The sequence below is a fragment of the Prionailurus bengalensis genome, chromosome B2 (assembly GCF_016509475.1).
Source record: "Prionailurus bengalensis isolate Pbe53 chromosome B2, Fcat_Pben_1.1_paternal_pri, whole genome shotgun sequence".
NCBI lineage: Eukaryota > Metazoa > Chordata > Mammalia > Carnivora > Felidae > Prionailurus > Prionailurus bengalensis.
Genome location: NC_057349.1, coordinates 149,520,749 through 149,547,151, shown reverse-complemented (window position 1 = coordinate 149,547,151; position 26,403 = coordinate 149,520,749). Strand labels below are relative to the sequence as shown.

General features: G+C 51.1%; 1 protein-coding gene across 1 annotated transcript in view; it reads left to right on the top strand.

Moving 5' to 3' along the window:
• Nucleotides 1-19,516: 19,516 nt before the first annotated feature.
• Nucleotides 19,517-26,403, top strand: part of RPS6KA2 (ribosomal protein S6 kinase A2) — a 167,003-nt gene continuing 160,116 nt past the window's right edge. Inside the window, exon 1 of the mRNA XM_043592740.1 lies at nt 19,517-19,851. Within this exon, the coding sequence (XP_043448675.1) occupies nt 19,753-19,851 (99 nt within the window). The 5' untranslated portion in view covers nt 19,517-19,752. The remainder of the gene's footprint in view (nt 19,852-26,403) is intronic.

Sequence of the window (26,403 nt, the reverse complement as noted above, 5' to 3'; positions counted from 1 at the left end):
ACCGTGTCCAGCACTCAGCGGAGAGCACCGTGCGTTGTGACGATCTTTACGCCGAAAGGCATGTGACTTCAGAAGAGTAAACGCGGCACTGGAAACATTCTTTGCAACGAGCTCTGGTTCTCTTTGCAGTAGTTCAGAGGCAGGCGCTCGCCAAATTAGAGAACGTGAAGAGTCTTATGGGCGAGTCCGGGCGAGTGTCTCTGAAGACGTGACTACTATATGGCTGAGGAACGAGTCCATTGAGATAAAAACACAACCCGCTCTTGGCTCTCCTTTCCCCTGGTTCCGCCAGGGAGATGCCATCCTGCAGGGATCTGGTGGGCACGGTGGCCCGTGTTGGGCAGAGGCCTCTGGGAGACAGGTTAAGGGTAGTCATGCTGTTCGCAACGCATTATAGTCCGCGATGGCAAGTGTTTGAAAATATGTTTTCATGAAAATATGAACATATTTGCTTGGTTTGTGGAACAAGTGGTCCCTCTCTGAGTTGCCCCCCCCCCAGTGTTTCTAGGGGCGCCACCCCATTTGTTTTGTTCCCACGGTGAACCGGGGACCCCGGGTCCGAGGTAGTTGCATGGCACTCCCTACATCTCCTGTCGGCTTGTACTCACTTCTGTTTTCCATCAGTTTAGGCTCATGAATCAAATGCTCTCAGGTGTTTTCATCAAGTAATACAAAATCCGTGCAAAGTTCCGGCTGCTCTGTGCTCTGTATCTCTGATTAATAAGAAATCCAAGGGGCATCTGGACTGCTCAGTTGGTTGAGCATCTGACTGTGGCTCAGGTCACGATCTCGCGGTTCGTGGGTTCGAGCCCCGCGTCGGGCTCTGTGCTGACAGCTCGGAGCCTGGATCCCGCTTCACGTTCTGTGTCTCCCTCTGTCTCTGCCCCTCCCTGCTCACACTCTGTCTCTCTGTCAAAAATAAACATGAAAAAAAGGAAAAAAAACAAAAAAGAAAAAGAAATTCAGGGAAACGGTTCTTCTTTGCTGGTGACCTGGTGAAGGCCCGCCAGCCTTTCGACACGTTGCTGGCTTTGTAGCTTCTGTGTTCTTGTGCCCGATCCCGGAACGGTGGGGCCTGGTTTGCCTGGAGCTCATGGCAACAATGAGCCGGACGGGTCCCCAGGGATTATTTCACCTCCTCAAAAAAGACACAGGACAAACAAGTGGAATAAGGAGAAACAGGGTGGCGGGTTCTTCCCGGGCTACCCCGGGAAGGCAGACCCCCACAGCGTGACCGAGGGGCCCGCGGAGTCCGGGCAGCTGGGGAAGCCAGGCGCTGCGACGTTGTCTGGTGCGGCCATGGCAATGAAGGTGTGATTGCGGAGCTTGCCCGTTAGACTGGAGAGAGGCTCCCCTACCCGAGTGGTCAAGACCCGGTGAGAAAAGCCCAGCGCAGCTCACAGCGGAGCGGTCTGGGGTTCGTTCGATCCTGGATGTCCTGTAACACGGGACCCCGAGCAGGTGGCCTTCAGCAGCAAGGCGTTAGCGTGTCACTGGATCATTTCACCCTCCGCCGAGTGTGAGTTGTTTCCCTGCCACATAAAGAAGCTCGTTATGAGCAAAGCAGAAAATAGCTTGGTTGAGCGAAGAAATGGTGTCAGCTTCAAGGTTGAGTCATACACAAAGGTGACCTCCACGTGGCTTCTGCCAAGTTCCTCAGAGACAACAGACTGATAATATCCAGCTGTGCCTGGGGAAAGGAGACGAATTTCTTTTCTGTTGAAGACTACGCATTTGCACCTGTCTTTTGGGTAAAACCAGGTGGTATAAATTTCCCAAGAAAAGTTTCAGATTCTCAATAAAATTTTTCAAGTGGGAAAGGAAATTGGAATGAAAATACATATGGAAATAAGTTCCTGGTGAGTTTTTTTTTTTTTTAATAAAAATAGCAAACAGATAAGATGTAATACCCCAGATGGCCTTTGTCACATGTAACCTGCAGGTGGTTCCCCTCTGAGGCCACCCACAGCCTCAGCCTGCCCCGTCTACGCAGAGCAGAGATGATCACAGACCATATTCTCACAGCATCTCTATTTTAACTTTCTTTCATATTCTTTTTTAAAAATTTTTAAAATGTTTATTTTTTGAGAAAGAGAGAGCGTGAGTGGGGGAGAGGCAGAGAGAGAGGGAGACACAGAATCCGAAGCAGGCTCCGGGCTCTGAGCTGTCAGCACAGAGCCCGCCGCGGGGCTCGAACCCACGAACCGTGAGATCGTGACCTGAGCCAGAGTCGGACGCTTAACCGACTAGCCACCTAGGTGCCCCCATTCTTTAATATTCTTAAATTCTTTTAGCTTTTAATGGTCTTGAAAACCCAGCAGCAGGAAAGAAGGAAGGTGTCTCAGGCGCGTAGGGGTCATGGGAGCCCGGTGGGGAAGGGTGAGCCCCCTGCCCCCGAATCGCGACTGTGTTAACCCTTCACCGGCGGCGTCCGGGGTGGTGCAGACTGAGGGGCTGGCCGGTCTGGGTCCCGGTCGTGTGGGCACCTGAAATAACCACGGGCCACAGCTTACACATGGGTTCTCAGGAGCTGTGTTTCCAGAGGGACCCAGGGAAGAGCCCTGAGGATGTATTAGACCCAAGAGTCGGCTAACCGCGTGTTGCACACACGCCCGTAAGCCACGCCCCATTTCGTAAATGTCACCATCCTCATTAATCAGCTAGTCAGACCCGATAATTCAGAATCCTCCACAAAGGTGGTCATCGCCTAAGCACCTAAGTGAGTTTAGTAGCTGGTGGCAGAGTATTTGACCACAGTCCCCAGTGCTTCAAGGAAATGTCTGCCCCCCTTTCTTGCGATGAAGCTCATAGCTTTCCTCGGGTTTCCTTGGTCTTTCTGTGAAGAATTGTCTACCGGTGATAAAATGTTAAGCGAAGCAAGGACACAGCCTAGTGGATCTCACGATCCTTGGCAAAGGTGAGAAATTCGTAAGAGGTGAACCAACACCGGGCTTCTAGCTTCATTGCTTGTAATAACCTGTTTTTCAGGTACACTTACATAATGCTGTGCCTCGGGATAATTGCATCATCTGGTTAAAAGAAATCTTTGAATCCCTGCCCACATGATACAACACTTTCCTGTACTTGCTGAGTTGTACAAATGGTTACATCCATTGGAAGTAGATGTGGTCTGCTTTTCAGAAAGAAAGAAGGAAGGAAGGAAGGAAGGAAGGAAGGAAGGAAGGAAGGAAGGAAGGAACTTAAGATGCAACCATGAGATAAAGTAGAGAAAGCACCAATGTTGAACCAAAAGATTTCAGTTCTGATCTTTTTAAAAATTTTTTTAACGTTTACTTATTTTTGAGAGAGAGAGAGAGAGAGAGAGAGAGAGAGAGAGACAGAGCGAGCGAGCCTGACACAGGGCTTGAGCTCACAAACCGTGAGATCATGACCTGAGCAGACGTCGGACGCTTAACCGATGGAGCCACCCAGGCGCCCCTCGGTTCTGATCTTAATTGTGACCCTCACCTCGCTGGTGACATGTCCTGTGCTGACATTTTCGGGTAGACAGAGTCTGTAGCTACAGAGACGGCTTGGTGAGGGCACGGGACGTGGTCGCATCAGGGGTGTGCCCGGGAGGCACGGGACTTTCTCGTGGACCCATCCCCGGGCCACGATTTCAGGTGCTAAAAACAACCAAGCCAACGGCCTGTCCAGGTGCTAGACCTGAGCCACGTGAGTCTCATGAGCTCTATGAACCCGCCTCGAATCTCGCTACGCTGCCCAGTCACGACCAGTCCTGCAGTCCTGTCTGCGTCCTGGGAGTCACTTTTCTACTGGTTGCTCTGAGAGTCAGAATCATTTAGAATTTCAGCTGGAACGTTGGGGTGGGGGGTAGGGGGGCCTGGGTAGGCTGGAAGCCAAATTTTGAGCTTTCCCAAACCCATAGAATGTTGCCTGTGTGCACCTGCCCGACTCAGTTTTACCTTTGCCCACAGTATCATAGGCATGTGATGCCCTTGGCCTTAGTGCAAGGCCCGCTATAGGGAATGCGGGACATAGGCCTGAAAAGAAGCCACCATTTCTTGGCCCCTTGCCTGCCTCCAGGGAGCTGGAGAATAGCCCTGTCGTCCACTTCCTGGCTCCTGATGCAAGTTGGACGCTGCGTTGTTTTCAGTGTCTAGGAGTAAGAGTGTGGTGATGACAGATCTCCTGCAGAGACCCCAGAGTAGAGTCCCGGGGAAGCCCACCTGATTCCCTCAGAGGAGAGGGGACTGTGGCTCAGCAGCTTGGGGTGTAGGGGAGTCGTGCACGTCTGTATTTCCCAACGACACATGTGACCTGATGTTGAGCAGACTTTCCTCGAGGCATATGCACCTGCCTGGTCCTGCTGGGCTGGAGAGTCGGGCAGAGGCCGGGGGTGGTGGGAGATGTAGCTTGAGGGCAGATGGGGACAAGTGATGGGTGTTGCTTGTTTCACGGACGTCTGTTGACATGGGACCAGTTACAGGTGGTAACATTAGTTACAGGTGTACGGATGGTTCAACAAGTCATACGTTATGCTCTGCTCCCCACACCGTGGCTGCCGCTGTCACCACTATCCGTCTATCATCGACGGTATTCCCTGCGCCCGCGACCTACTCAGTGCAGAACTGGAGGCAAATGGACGATCAGGGTGATTGTGAAGCCCGCGATGGAGGCGTGTACGTTATCCTGCAGGCGCTCAGGGAGAGAGCATGAAAATCAGTGGTGCGGTGAGGTGGGTGTGCATGTGCACACACGTGTGTGTTATCTGTGCACACGTACGTGTGCATATATGCTGGGTGTGTGCGTGCGTAGGAAAGCTTCCCGGGGAAGATGGCCCTTAAACGTACCTGTAAAGGATGAGGCCAAATTGGCTACATCAAGGTGCTGTTTTCGAAAAATGACAAGACCACCGTGTATGGGTAAAGTGAGGCAGAGCAGCCCTGGGGAAGGACCCCTGTCTGCGAGTCGGCCAGAAAGAGGTTGAAGAGGAACTGGGGGCTCTGAGGGGTCATCCAAGGGACTCAGTCTTTATCCTAAAAAGTAGGGGGAAATCAGCGACTAGGGGGTCAGAGAGGGGTTTGGCCAGCCGTGACTTGTGAGAGCCCATCCAGATGTAGGTGTGGAATGATCCCGTGCACGTTGTACACGTCAGAGCCACCATCCGGGACTGTGTAGAAACACGGACTCCTACAGAGCCCTCACCGCCCCCCGGAGGCTGTCCGGGTGCCACCCAGACGGACGTGGCTTCACCCACGCCTCTCGGGTCCTCTGCTGAGAGCAGACCCCAGGTCCACACCATTGCTTGCAGGCTGCGGGCATCAGTCTTGACATCCCAGCGGGGGAGGAGCAAGACCCAGTCAGGGGTGGGGGCTGATTTTATTCTGAACATCGTGTCGCACCGAAGGAGAGCCCCTGCCCCCACTGTGCGTCCCGGGCTCACTGACATCACACTGGTCCTCCCCACAGGGGGGATCTCCTGGGACATGGTGGTGCTCTCAGGGACCCTGGCCTTTTCTACAGGGGCTTCTCCCAAAGAAGTTAACCCTGTGATCCCAGCCCCACCCCTGGCGCTCTCTCTCTCTCTCTCTCGCTCTCCCTCTCTCTCTCGCTCTCCCTCTCTCCCTCTCTCTCTCTCTCTCTCTCGACTGCCCCAGTTCCAAAATCAAGGAGTTGATTCTGTCTCGAAGGCTCCAGAGATCTTGGGCCAGCCTCTCTCCAGCTTCCGGTGGTGCCGGGGATACTCGGGGTCCCTGGCGTGTGGACGTAGAGGCATCAGGCCGGTCTCGGTCTCTGGCTGCACGTGCTGTTCCGTGCGTGTGTCTCTTCTCGTAAGGACGGCAGACGTGCTGGATTTAGGGCCCAGCCGAATCCCGTTATAACCTCGTCTCAGCTTGATTGCCTTTTGTGAAGACTCTTTCAAAATCAGGTCGCATTCACGGGTTTGGGTGTCGGGACTTGAGTGTATCTTTTGGGGGGACACAGACCGCGAACACATCAGTCGTGTTAATGCCCCACGGAAGAGCCCAATTCCCAGCCCTGCATTTCTTGAGGGTTTTGTGGGTTTTTTTATACTCTTAGGCCGTTACGTAAAATATTTCCAAGCTAAAGTGTGTCTGCCGTGTGCTTTCGTGTTTGCAGCTTTCAGCCTAATCCCTCCCTGGGAAGACGGGGATCTCGCTGAAGTGTGGCTCCCCGGAAAGCGGTGGTGGGGCTGGAGTCTCACGCTTCCCGAGAGCCCGCCGCAGCCTCCCGGGGAGGAAGGGAGATCACAAGAATAACCAGAAGCCGTGCCGTCGTGGGCTGGGGGAGCCGCACAGAAAACGAGGCACTGTTGGCTCAGAACCGTGGCTGTCCCAGCGCTGGACTTCAGGATGTCCCATTGTGAATTGAACACCTGTTCCCTGTAAAGAACTTTTTGGAAGTAGCACGTCCTCTGGCCTTCCATACCTAAAAATATGATTTCTGGTTGCCGACTTGGCCCCTTAGTTTGCCAAGGTGATCTCCAGTTACGGGCTGAAAGAGAGGAAGAGGGCGGGGCGGGGAGGGGACCAGCCTTTAGACATCAGTCTTCGTCCGTGTACCCTCTGTCCTGCGTCACAAAGCGCGTGGTGTCGGGAGGAATGGTGCGGCCTGGCCGCCGGTCCCACTGCCTGCTTTCAATCACCTGTCTGTCCAGCAGATACGTGTTTTGCGTGTACCAGGCACTGGGTGGGCCGGTTTGCAAGACAGACGCAACTCTGCCCTCGTCGAGTCTGTGGTCCAGGGGGAATAAAAGCATTCATCCCATGATCGCACAGACACCTAAGTATTCCCATCTGAGTAATTCCTCTCACATCGAGAGCGTCTCCTGGGGGCCTGGCTGATGTGGGGGTTCATGGAAGGCACCCCGGGAGGACTGGTGTTGGTTGGAGGAGGGGTGTAATCTCGGCGAAAGAGAGCAGGGGGGGCAATGTGCCCCGGGGCGGGGTAACTGGGGGTGGGGGCCCGAGCCAGTGAGGAGCTGAGGTCAGAGGTCAGTTCTGTAGAATTTCGTTCGCAGGAAGGAAAGGCGTTCAAGGCATTGATCTGGAAATAGGCCTGAGATTTGTGTCAAAACACCGTGAGTGTTTGGGGCGCCCGGGGTGCTCAGTGGGTCGAGCGTCCGACTTCGGCTCAGGTCATGATGTCCAGGTTCATGAGTTCGAGCCCCCCGCGTGGGGCTCTGTGCTGACAGCTCGGAGCCTGGGGCCTGCTTCAGATTCTGTGTCTCCCTCTGTCTCTCTGTCTCTCAAAAATAAATAATAAAAAAAGAGAGAGAGAGAACAGGAGAAGCACCGTGAGTGTTTCTCTGCCTCCATCAGCTTCTGTACACGAGAGCGGTGTTTTACATATTGGAGGCCACACTGTCAGTTCCCGAGTTAAGGGATTAATCACCAGCTGAAGGGCTTGTGTGAAACCTGGGTCTCTGATCGGGAGAGCGCCTCTCAACTTGTTATTCTTCAAGGCTGTGCTGGTTCCTCTTGACCTTTTCATTCTCCCATAAAACAGGTAGAGTTCGTTTGTCAAGTTGCACCAAATAACCCCAGGGTTCTCATCAGAATCCAGTTAGATTATTAATCAACGTGGAGAGAATTTCCCTTCTCCGAATTTGGAGGATACTTTTATCTTTGTGGGGTTTTTTTTTTTCCCCCTTGAGCATTGGTTGTCTCTCCATTTCCTGTGTTCTTTAATATTATTCAATAGTTTAATAATTAAATATTTCATGATAATTATTATAGTTGTATCTTAAATAGTATTTGAGAGCTGCATTTTCTTAAAGACTTTTTTTAATGTCTATATTTATTTTTGAGACAGAGAGAGACAGAGCGTGAACAGGGGAAGGCAGAGAGAGAGAGAGAGAGAGGGAGGGAGGAGAGCACAAGTCAAGGAGGGGCAGAGTGAGAAAGAGAGAGAGAGAGAGAGAGAGAGAGAGAGAGAGAGAGAGAACCCCAAGCAGGCACTGCGCTGTCAGCAGAGTCCAATGTGAGACTCGAACCCACAAACCATGAGATCACGACCTGAGCCAAAGTCAAGAGCCAAAGGCTCAACTGACTGAGCCATGCAGGCGCCCTTCTTTCTAGAAAGATTTTTAAAGTGCTGGATCAATTTTTTAAGTAATTATAAAACCTGTAAGATTTTTAATTTTCCCTGAGTCACTTTTCTGACATTATCTTTTCCTAGGATTGGTGCATCTCACCCACGGCTTCAAATTCAAAGCCCTAAAGTTGTTTATGATCGACTCTGAGAATCCCATTCATTTCTGCTGTCCCTGGAGCTGGGCCCTTTCTATTCCTAAGTATTTGTGCTGCGTCCTTTTCAATTGATTATTCTTACCCACATGTATCACTCCATTGAGTTTTTCAAAATACACTTTTCAATTTGTTTGTCTTCTTTACTGTATCTTTTTTCTCTCATGAATCTGATTTTCATTTTCAGTATTTTCTTTCCTCTGCTTTCCTTGAGTTTATTCTCCTGGGGCTTTCCTCCCTTATTCCATAAGTTATATGCCTAATGCATTAATTTTTAGACTTCTTTCTAACAGAAGCATTGGATGCTGTAAACATCTCTCTAAATTTTAACCTGATAGCATCCCACAGAGATTGAGAAGCAGTATTTCTTTAAATCTCTCAAATCCAAATAATCTCCAGTTTTTGCTATGATTTATACATTATTAAATATTTACTTATCAATAATATTGAGTCATTTATATAAGCAATTAGACTGTATTTTTAAAATTTCCAATCATGTGGGGTTGTTAAGTGATAGAGGAAAAAATGGTCTTTATGGTGCAGTAAGAAAAATCAACCTATATGGTAGCAACTACTTAGGAGATTATTTTTTTAGATAGTTTACTGATCTGTGCCTTGCAGCCTAAGTTCCAAGATGGTCAATTTTTTTAACTATTCCACGTGTACTTGGAGAAAATGCCCGGTCTGGAGTGGTTGGATGTTGAGCACTGTATATGTTCCTTAGGTCAGCTTTCCCAAATGTATTATTTAATTATTCTAATGCGTGCTGAATTTTGTTTTTCTGTGTGATCTATCCTGTATTGAGAGCTATGTTAAGAACTTTGCCACATGACAATGGATGGTCAGTTTCTCCTCTTAGTTCTGTCCATTTGGGGTTACTGTATTTTGAAAGTGTATTATTTGGTGCATGCAGGTTTAGGGTTATTGAATCTTCCTGGTGAATTGAATGTTCTTCAGTATATAGTGATACTGTATCTTCAGATGCTTGTTGTGTATTTCATATGGGGCTAATGTTGTTTTACCAGCCCTCTTTTCATGAGTATCTGCATGGTCTGTCTTTTGTCATTCTTTCGTTTGAACCTTTCTGTGTCTGTTGTTTTAGACGTGTCTCTATAGCTACACTTGTTTTAAACCGGTTTAGCGCTCTTTGTCTATTCACTGAGAGTGTAGCCCGTTAATGTGGATTGTAATTTTTTATATATTTTGATTTTTTTCTACCCTTTCAGTTTGTGTAAGGTTTAGTTTGATTTTGCCTTACTCGCAGCTAATTAGCTTGCTACTGTTTGGGGGAGGGAGACATAAGCTTCAAGGATCAGAAAGAAGGGACTTCGTGGTGCAAGGAGCAGACGGTGGCATGAAAACCGTGTTGGCACGGGGTTCCTTTGCCGCCAAGTTCCATTGGGCCATCTTAGGCTGGAGGGCGGATGGATCCCGTGCTCACTGTCAAGCCGCATCCCTGCCAGAAACACAGAGTTTGAGGGGCCTGGTATTTTGTGACGAGTGGTCGCAAGACTGCTCTTTGTCTTGGAGAGAAACATGACTTCATCCCTCAAGGATGCCTGCTCCCAGAAAAATCCCGAGCACTGGCCTGGGTTAGGAGTGGGCAGTGCCTTATGTGTTTCCCATACTCAGCAAGAACGAATGAAGAAAGCAGAGACATTCAGGGCCCATGGTGGCCGCGCCCTCAGCGAGACGTTGGAAGATGTTCACGCTAGTTCCCGTCCCGCCGTCTATGCTACTTTTTAAATCAAGACGTCGTTGATAACTTACGTCAAGGTATACACGCACAAATTGTGCGACGCTTTGATTCTTTATGCGTTCGTAAGTGTTTTGTTCTACCCATAAGTTTCCTTGTCGGATTTCTCAGCCGGTTTACCTGGAAGTGACTTTATCTTGCCCTTATTCTGGAAAGGTATTTTGCAAGGCAGAGGCTTTGAAGTCGAAATGGTTTCCCTCAGCGCTGTTTACTTACTATTCCACTCTCCCGTGGCTTCCAATAGTGTCATTGAGATGTCAGTTGACACTCTAATTGACGTTCCTATGTAGAAAACCTGTCTCTCCTTATGGTTGCTTTGAAGAAGCATTCAGTGGATTTAATATGTATTTAGGTATGGATTTCTTTTTATCTAATCCTCCTTGGGATGTGGGGAGGCTTCATAAATACGAGGATTGGTGTATTTATCAACTCCAAAAGCTTCTCAGCCATCGGCTCACCTCTTTGAATAACATGTATCTGGGTTTCTTTCTCAGAGTACGACTCAGAGGCACTCTGGATTTTTCTCCCTCTGTCTTCCACATCCTTAAACTGGCCTTTGTAGTTCTTGTCTTCTTGACTTCCCAGTTTACATGTTGTCACTTATCATCAGATCTAACTTTTCCTTTATTAACTGTTTCTTGGACGTGGTCTAAACCACTGTTTATCTGTTGAGCTTTTAATTTAAATCATTGTAGTTTAATTTTTTAAAGTAGCCTTCACACCCAATACGGGGCTTGAACCTACAACCCTGAGCTCAAGACCTGAGCTGAGATCAAGAGTCAGACACCCAGCTGACTGAACCGCCCAGGCACCCTCAGTTTAATTTTTTTAAGTTCTACTTATGTTAACAAATCTGCTTGATCGTTTTATAATCTCTAGTTCCCTTGTTAATACTTTCAGTCTTCTTTTTTGTTTTTTAAACATATTTAACGTATTTTATATCATTTACACAAAAATTTCAACCTCTCCGTCTTTGCGAGTCTGATTCCGCGGCTCATCATCTCTGCTGCCTCTCGCTCGTGGTAGCTATTTCCTCGCCATATTTATGATCGCAAATCGGGTCCCTTGGAAGGTTTTCTGTTTGAGCTTTGAGACACGCTTAAAGTAATTTCTCCAGAGTCCTTATATTTGCTTCTGCCTGGTCCTTGGGATGCTACAGTCTGGGACCATTAAAAAGTAAATTGTTGGCTTGGAGTTTTTCAAGCTGGTAGTACCTGTGGATTTTGTTCTGGAACTAACCGTGAGCCGCAGGAGGCTGGCCTTCGCTTCTTACAGTGCTCACGCCTGAATACGCAGGTCCCCTCCCAGCCGTCCCCCTACAATCTGCTCTGTGGGGACCCTGACTTTCAGCAGAGTGGCTCAGACCTGACCTCCCACCCCGCACGGCCCCAAGCTCTCTCCAGTCCTGTTCTCCAGACCCTGCTGAGACTCGGGTCTGGGTTACAGGGATTGACATCCACCTCCGGGACAAACGTTGCTTCCTCTTAGGGAATATCTTCTGAGCCTCAATTTCTGCTTACATTTGTGTTCCCCTACGTACTATTGGATCAGCCATGCTTTTAAAAAAAAGAGGATTTTCTTCTTGTTCTATCCAGCATCTTTGTGTCTCAGGAAGGCTCCCTCTGCATACGTAACCTGTTCTACTAGGAAGAATGTCATGCCACCTCCCCAGCCCCCCCCTTGCCACCTCCCCAGCCTCCGCCAGAGGCTCCCTGATGAGGAAGGTGAATTCCAGGCACTACAGCCCTTAAGCCTTGTGGCTTTTAGTGTCGCCGAGAATTTCTCGTATGTGTGCATCTGGTTCCCATCTCCGATATAGGTGTTTGGTGTTTGGGATGCCATGGATGTCTATGAAATATTGTTTAAAAGATGAACGTTTCTCGCTAAGAAAAACTTCTGGCAAGATTTGACATTCTCCTTTGTACCCATTCCAGGTCTTGAGGGACTTTTCTATTTTGAGGATTTTTTTTTTTTCCTTTTTAAGTTACAGAAATCCTTCCTGCTATAGTTTTCACCTGTTTCCTCTTTCCTGTTGACTCCCTTCCTCTTGAAGTTCCTCTGTAACTTGGGCATTGGCTCGGGCTGACAAGAAAAAGCCCCCGTGCCTCTATTCACAGTCGGGTTTTCTCACATGCCGTTAGACCAAACGCTGTGTTCACTGGTGAGCCTGTGCACCGGCTGTCTCCATCACAGAGGGTCACCGGGACTTCTGTCTGGGGATGACAAGTGTGCCTTAATCTCCGCGGGCAGCATAACAAAGCACGGCAGACCGGAGGGCCGCAAAGAGCAGGCACTGATGGCCCCACACTTCTGGAAGCCGGAAGCTGGAGACAGAGATCGAGGTGCGTCGAGGGTCAGGCTCCCCTGACTCCCGGAGGGGAGTTCTGCCTCACCTCTTGCACCACTCTGATCCCTGCCACCCTTGTCACGTGGCCTCATTGTGAGGACATCAGTCACATTGCATTAGAGCCCATCCTCCCCCGGTATGCCCTCATCTTAACCAGTTAACATCTCCAGCAACCCGGTTTTCAAATAAGGTCACATTCTAGGGGCCTGGGAGTCGGGACTTCAACATATTGTTTTAGAAAGGCACACAGTTCAACCCGTAAGAAACCAACATGTAAACACTAGGAAGGTCAACCCCAGGGTTTCTGCTGGTACTGTCACCCCCCAGTGAAGAATGCCCCTTTCGCCCCTCCCCCACGTAAAATACCGATCATTAGAAAAGACCAAGCACGTTACGGCATCTACACGAAATGTTTTCCAACTGCTTTTCTCGGCCACGGGCTTGGGTCCCTTCCGCTGTTTCGTGTAACAAGCCTCACTTTGGTGTCCCTGTGCTGTCTCGTGAGTAAGCTGACCTTTAAGAGGAAAGCTAGATACTCTGCACCAAAAGCACAGCCATAAGGAGGCCCAGGGAGGCCAACAGACTTCTGTCTGTGAGATGCTGTGTCCCCAGGATTCTGGCCTTGTGCCACATCTTGACCAAGTGTAATCATCTAGGGAATGAGGGTCCTAGCCTGTCACCGTCTTGCTTGCCTCTCCCTTCTTTGATTTCTTTTGGTAAACACCTAGTAAAGTGCCTGAGATACTGCTGGGAACTCACTGATACGCAGACCTTGTGGGGACCCTTTTGTCTTACGTACGTTTAGACACTAGGTTCGGCACCCTGAGCCGCCTAAGATGGGATTCGTTGTGTCCATTCTGCGGATTTCATAAGTGTGTTATATAGATGAACAGTGATGTAGGCCCAGCTGTTGACAACCAGCACATCTCCGAAAATAGTCAACGTAAAACCCCTTAAACGAACGTGTGGAGGCCTGAAGATCGTAGCCGCCCTGAGTATCTCCGAGTTGGTGGGCGGGGTGGGCAGAGAAGCCAGGAGTCATCATCTGGTGCCGTAAGTAACATGGGGAGCCCCGGGGAAGACTCCCGAACACCGCCTGCAGCGTTGGGGGGTTTGGGGAGACTTCCCGGCAGCGACCCAGCCCTGCGCCGTGAAGTGGGAGAGGGGTGCAGCCAGTGGGTGGAGGCGGGCGGGCAGGAAGGGCGTCCCGGGCAGTGACCACAGCACGCGCGGTGTCGGGGACACCGGGAGCTCGTGCTCATGGGGCGCGTCGGCGTGGCCCAGCCCGCGTTCTGGGGCAGGGAAGGTGGGGGACAGTGGCAGGGCAGAGGGAGCAGTGACCAAGAAGAGCGTGGCCGTGCAGCTCTGGAGTCTGTCCTTCTTCTGGAAGAGCTGGGGACCTGTGGTGCATGGGGGTAGCTTGACTCGCTTTGCTCCTAGAAAGATCATTTTAGTAGCAGGATTGCAGATGGGCTGTGATGGATGGGACCCGGCCTGAGATTACTGCATTCTGGCAGGAACCGATGAGGGCCCAAGCCACGTGACCGATAGCAAGGGCTGGGAGGGAGGCGGGGGGAGGAGTGAAAGATACTGAGAACGTCTCGCCAGCACGTCTCTGCACGTTGGAATCTGGGAATAAGGAGGCACAGAAGTGAGCGTCATTCTTGCCTCCTGGTTTGGACAACGGGGTGCACGGGGCACTTACAGAAGACGATACGGTTCAACAGGCAGCTTTCAGATGGAAATTCTAGAAGTGGGGGTCTGCTTCCTTCCCAGTCACCATCACTCGTTTTCTGTGTGACACTCGTCAGCGCCCCAGCCTCCCTCCATCACCCCCCCCCCCCGCCATGACACACGGGTGTCTCCAAACACTGCCAGACGTCCCCTTGGGGGACAAAGCCTGACGCAGTTGAGGACCCTGTTCTAGAGGCTCAGGGTTTCAGGAGAGGAACAGCGCACAGAAACACGACTCAGGTGTTCGACGTCTGATACGCCTTCCACGGAGCAGCCCTTCCCACGGCCAGTCAGCCCTGTGACACGGAGCACGCGTGCGAGCGTGTGTGACATGTGTCCAGCCCTACGTCGGCACGTTCCCAGGAGTATCTTGTCCAGTTTTCTCTGCTGGGGCGCTTTTAGACTCTCTTGAATTGTATTTTCATGTCTTCCTTTTATTTCCTTGAACGTATCCGATGTCATAATTTCACATCCCACATCCGGTAAATCAGGGCACGTCTGATGCCACGGGCAGCTGTCTTCCTGGTCATGCGCTCGGTGGCCATGAGCTCGTGCTCCCTGGAGCTGCGTCTGAGGGAATTCTCGAAGGCTGGGTCTCATGGGGATTTCTCTAGAGGGCCTTGCTGTGTGTTTCTGCTGGGCACCTCGGGTGAGAACTAGCCAGGATCACTTGAGTCTGCGTTGCCGTTGTTGGGTGACCCAGAGAATGCATTCGATCCAGGAGGGGATGTGTGGGCACAGAGGTCCCAGGGGCTCGTTCTCGCCCTCCCCCTCCCCGTCCTGTGCCAGTGCTCTGTCGTGAGCCCTTGTCTGTAGGAGGAATTTCTGTCCACCTTGCCCTGAGGGCAGAGCCCTGCCCCACCCCGACCCCAGAGGGTGGCGTCCCCCCTCTGGGCCCCTCGCTGCTGTAAACGGATCGTCAGGATAGCAAACCTGGATGTGACTCTTGACTCCTCTCCCCCCTCACTCATCACATCCAGTTGTAACTGGTTTGTCGAACAGACTTGGCTTGTGAGCGGATCAAAACACACCTTCCGATGCTCGATGCTCGTCCAAGTGAACCACAGGGAGACCCCGTCAATTTGCACAGCTTTTGCTTCCCACTCCCGGATAATAGACAACCGTGTTTGCTCTAAGTGTTAAATACTTGATTGAGGAATGAATATTTCAAGTCCTAAGGACTGGCCACACTCGGGTCTCTTTGCCTGGCTGGAACCTGCTGTGTCCCCTCCAGGGTCAGATCGGGAGGGCAGGGGATAAGGGAGAGGACACATATACTTACACTGCTCTGTGCCCAGCTGGGCTCTCGCTGACCCTTCCTCTCAGGGAGAGCTGTCCTGTCTTCTTCGGGGGGTATTGTGCCTGGAGACCCCCCACCCAGCCTGTGCACACTAACAGGACAGAGGCCTCTCTCTCTGGAAGTTACCTGGAATTCTTCCCTCAGCCCTGGGCCCGCTGCCACACCACTTCTGCTCCAGACAGGGTCTCCGAGACCCCCACACTGGCCCCTTTCCCACGTGGCCATGCCTGATCTGTAAGACATTTTCTCGCATCCTTCCCCCTACAAGCCCTGTGAACACAGGCCCGCTCTCTAAACGGCCCCGCCCGAGCCACCCGGAGCAAGGGCCACCCCGTGGCTCTCTCGATCCCAGGCCTGAGCTGCGGCGTCCCCAGCAGATCACAGCTGTCACCGTGGGGCTTGAAGCAAAGAAGCTGCCATCCCCCCACCCGGTCCTCTGGGTGGAAGGGAAGGAGGGGTATGACAGCACAGACTTTGCCAAAGTTACCTTCCTTCCAGAACCCTCTCTCCTTCCTGTCCAGGGTCTGTTCTGTCCTCAAGGAAGGCGGGGCTCCAGGGTCGAGCAGACCTTACTTGTTGTCTCGAAATTCTGAAACATCATACCTCATGTGTCTTGGGGACTTGGTAGGAACTTTAATTTTCATGACTCGGTCATGAAACCCTGTTCGTTGTAACTTCTCGATAACCCTGTTCTTCCGCAAGCCGGGACCCCACTCCCTCTGTTTGCCTGGGAAATGGCTCCTCATCCTTAGAGGTGACCCCAGATGCCACCACCGCCTCCGTGGCTTCTCCAGCTAGGGTTGACTTCTCATTTACCTCCGCCCCCGCGTCTCCTTACGCCTTCCTTTCTCCTTGCATCAAACCCGCATCGTGTGTGTTCGCTCACCTTCTCTTCCTCGTGGCTGCGAACTTGTGTGGGCCACGAGCCACAGCCCTTTTTGTATTCCTGAGGCTGCTCACGGTATCGAGCACTGTGAGGTGTTCCGCAGTCCCCTGGGGAACTGAGGTGAATGCACGTGGCCAGTCCAGCGTTCTCTTCGAAGCAACAACCACGCAGCATTCAGTCCCAGGCTTCTGTGTTTAAGTCAGGGGAAAACTTAACCACGGCGGGGTGGGGGGGTGCCGATCAGCTTTGTCTTCTCTTCAAGATGTCCCCCTCCTCCCCGCCCTCTGGGCGTGAGCCTTTATTAAGCTCACCCTTCCCCCTAGTATTTAGGGGGGGGGATCATTTAGGCCCAGGTTAAAGAGGACCCTGACCTCCTATAGATTTGGTGGTCTGGAGGTATTCATTGTATTCGTGGAAATGGTGGTAAATGTGGTGGTAAACAATTTCTAGAGATTACTTTTTAAATGTGTATTTACTTACTTTGAGAGAGAAAGCATGCACAAGCAGGGGATGAACAGAGAGGGAGAGAGGGTGAGCACGAGCAGGGGAGGAGCATAGGAAGGAAGAGAGAATCCCAAGCAGGCCCCATGCTCTGCGCCGAGCCCGACTCTGGGCTTGATCTCACCACCATGAGCTCCTGACCTGAGCTGAATCCAAGGAGTTGGACGCTTAACCGACTGAGCCACCCAGGCACCCCTTTAGAGATTTTGATACACTTGCTTTACCTGGATAAAGACACAGGCAGACAAATATTCTAGCAATGAAATCATGTCTATAATTGAACCTAGGAAGGCTTTTTATTTTTTTCTCCTGTGACGTCCAAGTTCACTAGAACTGTTTGCACTCAAGTGTAGGGGGAATCATGAGCATCTCATGAGGCATTTCCTTTCCAATTCTGTCACACCAGGTCAAAATGCTCTTGTGGTAAAACACAGGCCTTGATTTAGGCTGGCCCCGAGGCTTTTGTCCTCGCCAAGCAAGGAAGTGGCCATGTCCGCATCCTGACTCTAAACTCTGCGCTTACGCCACGGAGCCCGCGACATCCATTAAACCCCAGAGAGCAGATCTGCCCTCACGTCTTCGCCCAGATGCAGCATGAAATCACCGTTCCCACTGGAGGCATCTGGCCTCCATACTCACTTTAGCCAAGATAGCCCTCCCCGGGGTTTTAATGCAACCTATCGTTTAGCCAAGGGGATGACGGGACACGTGGATTTTTCACAAGCTTCCGGCCACAGAGCAGTAGTTGTCACACAGCGTATGCGTGAATGTTTCTGGACTTCTCAGGGCACTGGTGGCAGTATGCTCCTGAGATTGTTTGACCTTGTTTTAAATTAAAGGTTTTGTTTGTGTGTTTGTTTGTTTTGTTTTACATTTTTAAGATGTTTATTTATATTTGAGAGAAAGCAGAGACAGAGGGAGGCACAGAATCTGAAGCAGGCTCCGGGCTCTGAGCTGTCAGCACAGAGCCCCATGCGGGGCTCGAACTAACCAACCCTGAGATCATGACCTGAGCTGAAGTCAGAAGCTTAACCATCCGGGACACCCAGGTGCCCAGACCCTATTTTAAACGTTGACTCAACATGTGCACATTGCACAAGAGTAAAATCGAAAAGGCTGCACAGAGCTCTGAGCTCAAAGATCTGAAACTGTCCATAGCTCTCTGAGGAGCGTTTCTTAAAAAAAAAAAAAAAAAAAAAAAAAAAGTGTGTTCCCCTTTAAGGCAACCCCCCCTCCCCCCCCCCCCAGCCCTACAGCCAGCAGCTGGCCTCTGAGAGCCCTGCCTCAGGACACTGGCTGTGCCGGGCCTAGTAAGTCATCCGTTTGAATAATTTTCTATATATGGAGTCGGAGGTCATGGAGAACGGATATGCCTTTGTTCTCCAAGCACTGCCAAGGGAGGTTTCCCCAGAGCGCGTGCGGATCCGTTCATCCCCGGGGAGTGAGTCCCGGGGCTGCGGGGCCTGGCGGGGCCGAGGAGAGGTGCGGGGCGCACTGGGAACGCTCACGGAGCCCCTGGGATTTGGGGTTCAGTTTCCAGGCATGTTTGCTAATGAACAAAAGTTTTGTCCGGCGCAGAAGAGCATTATGCCCAAGTGTGTATGTGTCTGTTTTAAGGAAAGGAAACAGCGACACCCCCAAGCTAGAGAACAGCCCCGCAGGCCAGCGGAGCAGAACCGAGGGCAGGCGCCCGAGACGCCGGGCCCAGCACCGCCCGCCCGGGGCCCCGCCCGGTCCTCCGCCCGGTCCTCCGCCCGGTCCTCCGCCCGGTCCTCCGCCCGGCTCGCTAAGCAGGCACCGCCCAGGGCGCTGATTGGCGTTGTGGGCGGGGGGCGGGGCAGTGCGCCGGGAGTGCTCCCAGGGAGGAGGAAGAGGAGGCAGGGCAGGAGCCCCGGGGGGGGGGGGGGCGGCGGGACGGTGGCCCTGATTGGTGGTAGGGGCGGGGCCCAGGGCAGGGGCGGGGCTTCTCGGGACGGGTCCTCTCGGAGGCCGAGGAGGAGAAGGAGAAGGAGGGAGACCTTGGGGCTGCAGGCGCTGATTGGTGGCAGTGACGAGGGGGCGGGGCAAGGAGACGGGCGCTGATTGGTAGCTGATGGAGGGCGGGGCGGGTTGGGGCGGGGCTGCGCGGGGCTTGTCCTCGCCAGGTGGAGAGGAGGAGGAGGAGGAGGAGGAGGAGGAGTAGGGAGCATCTGATTGGTCGTAGTGGCTGTGGGCGGGGCGGGGCGCGGCCTCCCACAGCTGGTTCTCACGGGCTGGTGGCTGCAGCAGCAGCAGAAGGAGTAGGAGGGAGCATGTGGGGCGGCGGGCACTGATTGGCGGTAGTGGTTGTGGGCGGAGCGGGCTGGGGCTGGGCTGCGCGGGGCTGTCCCTCGCCAGGTGGTGGTAGCAGGAGGTGGAGAGGAGGAGGAGGAGGAGGAAGCATCTGATTGGCCGTAGTGGCTGTGGGCGGGGCGGGGCCGCCCAGGGCTGGTCCTCGGGGGGCGGTAGCAGCCTCGGCAGCAGCTGCAGCCGCAGGAGAAAGAGTAGGAGGGAGCATGTGGGGCGGCGGGCACTGATTGGCGGTAGTGGTTGGGGGCGGGGCGGGGCGGGGTGGGGCAGGGCTGCTGGGGGCTGGTCCTCGCGGGGAGGCAGCAGCAGCAGCAGCAGCAGCAGCAGCAGCGGGAGGTGGAGGAGGAAGAGGAGGAGGAGCTGGAGGCCGCTGGGGCAGCGGGCACTGATTGGCGGTAGTGGCTGTGGGCGGGGCGGGCTGCCCGGGGCTGGTCCTCGCAGGCTGCAGGGGGAGGAGGAGGAGGGAGGAGGGAGCGCTGGAGCGCCGGCCGCCGTGGCCGGCTCGGCCTGCCCTTTGTGCCCGCAGCCCGCGCCCCGCGCCGATGGCCGCCGCGCCGGGCTCCCTGGCGGCGCGCACCCGCCCGCGGACCTGACCCCGCGCGCCTGGGATGCGCCGGGAATGCGCGTCCTCCGGGCCTGCGGCTCCTCCCGGCTGGGCGCGGGGCGATGGACCTGAGCATGAAGAAGTTCACCGTGCGACGGTTCTTCTCCGTGTACCTGCGCAAGAAGTCGCGCTCCAAGAGCTCCAGTCTAAGTCGACTCGAGGTAAATGCCGTCGCCTCTGTGCGCGCAGGTACCCGGGTCCCCGCCGCGCCCTGGAGGATGCTGCGGGTCTCAGAGCCATTCCGAGCCCTTTCTATTGTCACATGCACGGTACCCACAGTCCCATGTCTGGGAGTTAAAGTTTTTTGAGAGCTGGTCCGGTTTTTCTAAAATCGAACGCTATTGTTGGGACTTAGTAATAACTGGACCGGTCCTCGGGTTCTCATCGGGGACGAAACTCTGCCCCTGTGGAATTTCTAACTCATTTTGTTCCCGGGTCTGCGCAGGATGCGGGTCAGTCACCGTGCCCACATAGGTGCTCCGGGTAAGGGGGGCGTTGGGATCCGTGTGGCTGGGCTGTCGCTCCCCCGAAGTCCAAAGTACAGAACCTCCCCGGCGCTCCCCTCGGCTGTGGGTCGGGGTGGATCGGGTTTATGGTACGGTGGCCCACAGCCACTCAAGTGCTCCCGTAGCGGGCAGATGTTCTGTACTCGAAATCCGTGTAGCGTTGACCATATGTATATGTATACATATATAAAGGTAGCAGTAGTATCCCCTCCCGCCAGTCTGAAACGATGCTCAGTAGTGAAGTGCCTGATGCAATATCCCTGCAGCTCCGGGTTTGATATAGATTCGACCTGAAACCCAGAGGACCCTGAAAATTAATGTCCTTTTCTCCTGTCCCTCATCTTGTCATTGGGTTTCCAAAGTCATCTGTGGACAGTTCTCTGATGTGGTTTTTATTTCAGCAATCAGACCTTCTTCTCCTTATCCCAGTGTTCCAATTACATCGTTGAATCTATAGATGACCAAATGGTGGAACCCTGTTTAAGTAAAACAGAGACATTGTGATGTTGGGGGGAGGGGCTGGCGACACAAGCTAGCGTTTCCCTTCGACATTGCCCTGGCCTTTGCCACAGGGCTGGCGCCCATCTCCGTTTTTGTTTGTTTCTAATGAAGTCGAATCAGTTGGAACAATGTCACATGTTTCATGTTGGCCTTCTTTGTCCAGCTGCCATGATACCCATACGGGCGTGGGTTGTTACAATTAAGAGATCTTTAAGCAAAGCTCAGGGGTAGACATGAATGCAACAGGGAATTACTTGTATAAAAAGTTTCCTTTGCGGTATCACCCAGTCAGAATTGGACTAGATGGGAATCTTTGTGGCTGGGCTCTGAGGGTAAAACAGATTTTTCAGACAAGTACAACTGTTAATCAAATAATGGAGGAGGGCTTGCCTTAAACCTCACATTGACAGAAATTAAACACATGTTCATTGAGATAAATCACTTTGCTGGATCTCAGGCACTTTAAAAAGCTAAAGCTGATAAGAATAGAAACTCAGAACAGTATTTACCTTTATGCCTAATAAGTTTTTATTCATCAAATGCCAAGTTCATTATACAGCTCCTTGTCTCCTTCCGTTTCTTGTCCTTGCCTCGGGGAGGCACACGGGTGAGCCAACTCCCCGGGGCTGTTCGGGAAGAAAGGCAACAGATACCAGGCTGAACTAGCGGAGGGTCAGCGATCCTATACAGCATGATATACACAACCTCCCGTGTCATGGCTCAGCAAAGAGAACCAGGTTTTGAAAGTACCTCAAAAAAAGAATATAATGGACGCCTGGGATGGCTCAGTGGTTGAGCGTCCGACTTTGGCTCAGGTCATGATCTCACGGTTCATGGGTTCAAGCCCCGTATCAGGCTCTGCTGACAGCTCAGAGCCTGGAGGCTGCTTCGGATTCTGTGCCTCCCTCTCTCTCTGCCCCTCCCCCGCTTGTGCACGCTCTCTCTCTCTCTCTCTCTCTCTCTCTCTCGCTCTCTCTCTCTCAAAAATGAATAAACATTAAAAAAAATTAAAAAGACATGGTGAGAAACCAAGAGGGGAATATAAATGAGGTTTCTTCAATGTGAAAATAAAATTTCTAAAAACAATAAATACACCGTTGGCTACGTACATCCACTGACTAGAAAGGGATGTGATTGATCTATCAGCACGTAATCGATGAGCACTTCATACAGTCTGGATGCTGGATGCTGGACAGAAGCATTAATAGAGAATGGGCAGCCCAGATAAAGTACTCTGTTCTGTACAAATGCCTTCACCTGTGTCTTAGGAAAAATCATGTAGACGTGTGTTACTATCCTCAGTCTATTGCTAGGAGGATCTCCCCCCAGAACTGAGGATCTTGATGAAAGCTTACCAGCTGATTGATTCTGCAATTGCTTTGTAAAGACCTAGTATTTGTTCAGCCCTTTTCTCAGCATTGTAGATCCAGAAACCCTAAGTCCTGGAAGTCCTGGCCTCACGGTGCCTCCACCTAGTGGGGGTTCTAATAAGTCGCTGACCCTGTGCTTTAGTCCAGTAACTTCCAGATTCCGATCCAGCTGCCTTTCTTTTTCCAGAGAAGGCTGTTAATTTGTTTGCGTATCCACAGCAGATTATAGGCCAAGAAACGCTCATCCAAAAAAAAAAAAAAAAAAGTTAAATTTCAGAGGGGAGGTCTGTCCATAGTTTGAGGTTGTGTGATAGGACATATAAAGCCTTAGCATGGATGTGTATTTCCTGTTTGGACTAAAGAAAAAGACAACTCGTTTTGTAAACATGAACGTATTGTTTTAATTGTTTCTGTGAAATTTATTTTGTAAAATATACACAGAGACTGAACAATTTGGTTTTTGAATTCAAAATCTGGTGACATAAACAGGAAAGTGACTGTAGCTACTTTAAGGGTAAAAACACTGTTATTTTTATTAAAACAGCCATCAGGGAGAGACGTGGTCTTAATGTTTTCGCACTTGGTTTTAAATTTAACCTCACTTTAATCTAGAATCCAACATTTGGTAAGCTCTAACCAACAGAGAAGCCAGATTACTTAATCAGACTTGGAAACAGTTTATGAATTACAGCTTAAATATTTTTGTAGTGTCTCAGCATTGCACCAACTAAGATGACCAGGATAGTTGACTCTGGCTGGAATGATTCTGGGAGTTTCTAAATGGAAAGTGGATATCTTTCCTAGACTTCTTTGAGCATGCCAGAGAAAGGCATCAAGCCTCGGTGTCTGCCCTTCACCCTGATCTCAGGGCATTGACAACACTGCCCGAGGATCTCACCACCTTCCCGGAAGGTGCAACCGTCTCCTGATTCAGCAGCCCATTTTACAGATGAGGAAACGGAGCCCGGGGAAATCCAAAGGGCTTGCTTTATGGTCCTGGCCCCTAGAATGTTGTAAAGGACGCTCTTGCCATAAGGACGTGTGCTATCATTCTGGGTTGTATGGTTACTGGAGTTTACCAGGTGTTAGACGGGACTTGAAGGAAGGCTGTTGTAATCCTTACAAGGAAATTACCCTGAGGGAAATTGGGATGTTTTGGAATGTGCCCCAAACCTAAGATTCTTCTAGAGAACCTTTTTTGGAAGTTAGAAAGTTCCGGGTGAACCTGGGCTTTGTGTTGCAGTCACCTGAATTGGATTCTCAAGTCCACCTTTCACAGCAGCTGGCTCCTTAAACTCTGTGAGCCTCTTTTCCCTGCACGGTGAGCTGTCGAGAGTAGTTCCTGCCTCAGGGGGTTAAAGTGGCCAGCGTGAGCTGTCGTGAAGACTTAACGCTGCTCTGGATGGTAACTCTGCAAGTCAAGAGTTGTCAGTATGGATACTGATCAATATTTTCTGGGTTTATCGACATTTTTCCTATTGCCCAGTGTCTCCTGACTCTGTGTGCACCTGAGATTGCCCCTACCGCCTGCAGAACCCACGGCGTGTGCTATCTCAGTACACTCTCAGCCTGGTAGTTAAGAGTTCAGATGACCTTCCTGTGTGACTAGGGGAAGCAAAGGCCAGAGATTGGCCCCATTCGCTAAGATGAAGTTCCCGTCCCCTGGCTGGGATGGCCATGTCCCTCTATCCTTATCTTATGTACTGCGCTATGAGTCAGCTGTACCGATCCGTGAACCCGTTACCAGTTCGGGTCCCAAAGCCATGGCATCATGAGTTGAGGTGGCTTCTAGAGTCAGGAAATGCCCCAGCATCAGTGGCCCGACTGATGGAGCTTTGGGAAGGAGTCCTCCTTGGCTGGGCCTTCAGTTCCCCAGGAGAGACCCCAAAGCTCCAGTGGCTGGCTTGGGGCCTGGGGCAGGTTGAGAGGGGTTGGCTAGGAAGGGCGTTGAGTGCCTATTTTTTTTTAATTAATAAAAAGTGATATCATGTACTGAGTAAGCTTTATCTACCAATTGGCCAAAGGTATCAATACTCAAAGTCAGTCACTTAAGGAACAGTCATTTTGTTTGCAGTCATCAAAGCCAGGGAGTCGGTTCTCTTTGACTACCTGTCATTTCATCTGTCTTTGACATTTTTGCTGAAAGACGACTGAGGGTGAGTGACCAGGACACAATGTCCTTTAGCTGGGAGACGGATGATGGTGAGCGGTTAAGCAGAAGGAGAATTTCATTTGTTTATGTGTTCACTCAATTGTTCACACAACTCCAAGAATTTTGAGCATCTACCATGTACATGGTGCTAAGCAGTTGGTATATGATATGTGATCTTTATATGATCTCTGCCCTCCATGCACTTAACATCTAGTGGGAGAGGCATTCTTGTGAACGGAAGCCCTACAGTGTGGAAGTTCTGTGAAATGACCAACATCACCGGACGTAAATGGTCTTATTATACCGATTGTCGATTTGTTTCCATTTCCCACGGTCGAAGGTAACTGAGCGCTATCTGTGAGTGTTTTTTAACTGCTTACCCCCTTTTAAAGGGAAGCATGATGTGCCGATAAAGTAACTGCTGAGGGACTCTCACCGAGTACTGTGAGCGTTGTTGGCTCTAGTCATGGAGAAAAAGAAAGCTTCCTGGAAAGTCAGACTTTAAGGCTTCTTCTTGGTGCTTGATAGGTAAGCTCTTCTTCTAGATCTTGGGTGGTTTCCCGGAAAACCATTTCTAATTAAAATAATTTTCAGGTGCCTTCAGTAAAGGCACCCAAAAGTTCTATGTTAAGGCTGATTTTTTTTATTGGGCTTTCAGAACAACAAAAGGCAGAGACGACCACAATAAATAGTCCGTATTGATGAGTACTTCATTTGCTTACCGTTCTGCTTATGTATGTTTATTCTATTTAAAAAAAATTTTTTTTAATGTTTTATTTATTTTTGACACAGAGAGAGGCAGAGTGTGAACAGGGGAGGGGCAGAGAGAGAATGAGACACAGAATCCGAAGCAGGCTCCAGGCTCTGAGCCATCAGCACGGAGCCTGATCAGGGGCTCGAATTCACAAACCATGAGATCATGACCTGAGCTGAAGTCGGACACTCAACCATCTGAGCCACCCAAGCGCCCCTGTTTATTCTATTTTAAAGACACTAAAATTAGGGGCACCTGGGTGACTCAGTTAAGCAGGTCAAGAACTCACAGCTTATGGGTTCGAGCCCTGCATCAGGCTCCGTGCCGACCGCTCACAGCCTGAAGCCCGCCTCAGATTCTGTGTGTCCCTCTCTCTCTGCCCCGACCCCGCTTGTCTCTGTCTCTGTCTCTCTGTCTCTTTCTCTCAAAAATCAATAAGTATGAAAAAAAAATAAAGACACTCAAATTTCTTTGTGGTCATTTTTTGTGCTAAGCCTTATATCTGCAATTTCAATACAGAATTTCTCTCCTTACACGGAAGGAAAGTCCCCAAAGTATCATTGCTTGTTCAAAAGTATGTGAAAAGACAGCCGAAAATATTGAGATCTCACCCCATTGTCTTTTTTCACCTCGTTTACACCTTCTTTCCGTAAATCTGCGGGCAGGCAGTCCTTCTGTGGCATACCCCAATACAGCAGAGGAGGTTTCCCTATGTTTTTCCTGCTTTCACAAGCCCAGGAAAGAGCTGAACACCGACTAAGGGAAGGACGGGGTCTCAGTCCACATCATCTGACTTATTACCCAGGATTTCACTCTGTTTCTTGCATGAGAAACTGCATGAACAGTGTCCCGGATGTGGCAGATTAGCAAGTGGGTAGGAGACGTCCGACCTCTCGGATGCAAGGAGGGAGGTGGAGAGAGAGAGAGGCTCTGGGGCTTGAACCGAGAGTCATGCTAACCAGTGTTGTGGGGGTTGTTCAGTACATTCGGGTGCTCCAGTGGAAAGTGCCCCTCCAAAATGTGGGGAAATCGAGGCTAGGTCTGTTTGGGATACAGTTGGCAACCAGTAGTCGAGCCAGGAATAACCTTCATCTTTGGCCCGAAGGTCCTGGGCGCGTCAAGCTAACACTAACGGCGTCCTGTACGTGCCCCACCGTTATTTCTGATGACGCGGGTTACGTTGTGCGGTATTTTCCCCCCAGCATTACACTGATATGCTGATATATTTTCACTGGTAAAAGCTATTAAATTAAACTCAAGTAGGAATTATCAACAAATAGTCTGTTAAGCCACAGAGCGATTTAATCAAGCAAATGGACGAGGCACAAATATGTTCAGTATAAACTGTGGTTCATCATATCTGCTTCGCAGCTGCGTCAGAAGCCCCTCCTGCTACGAGCCAGCGAGGGGACGCCGTGGTGGCGCAGTTG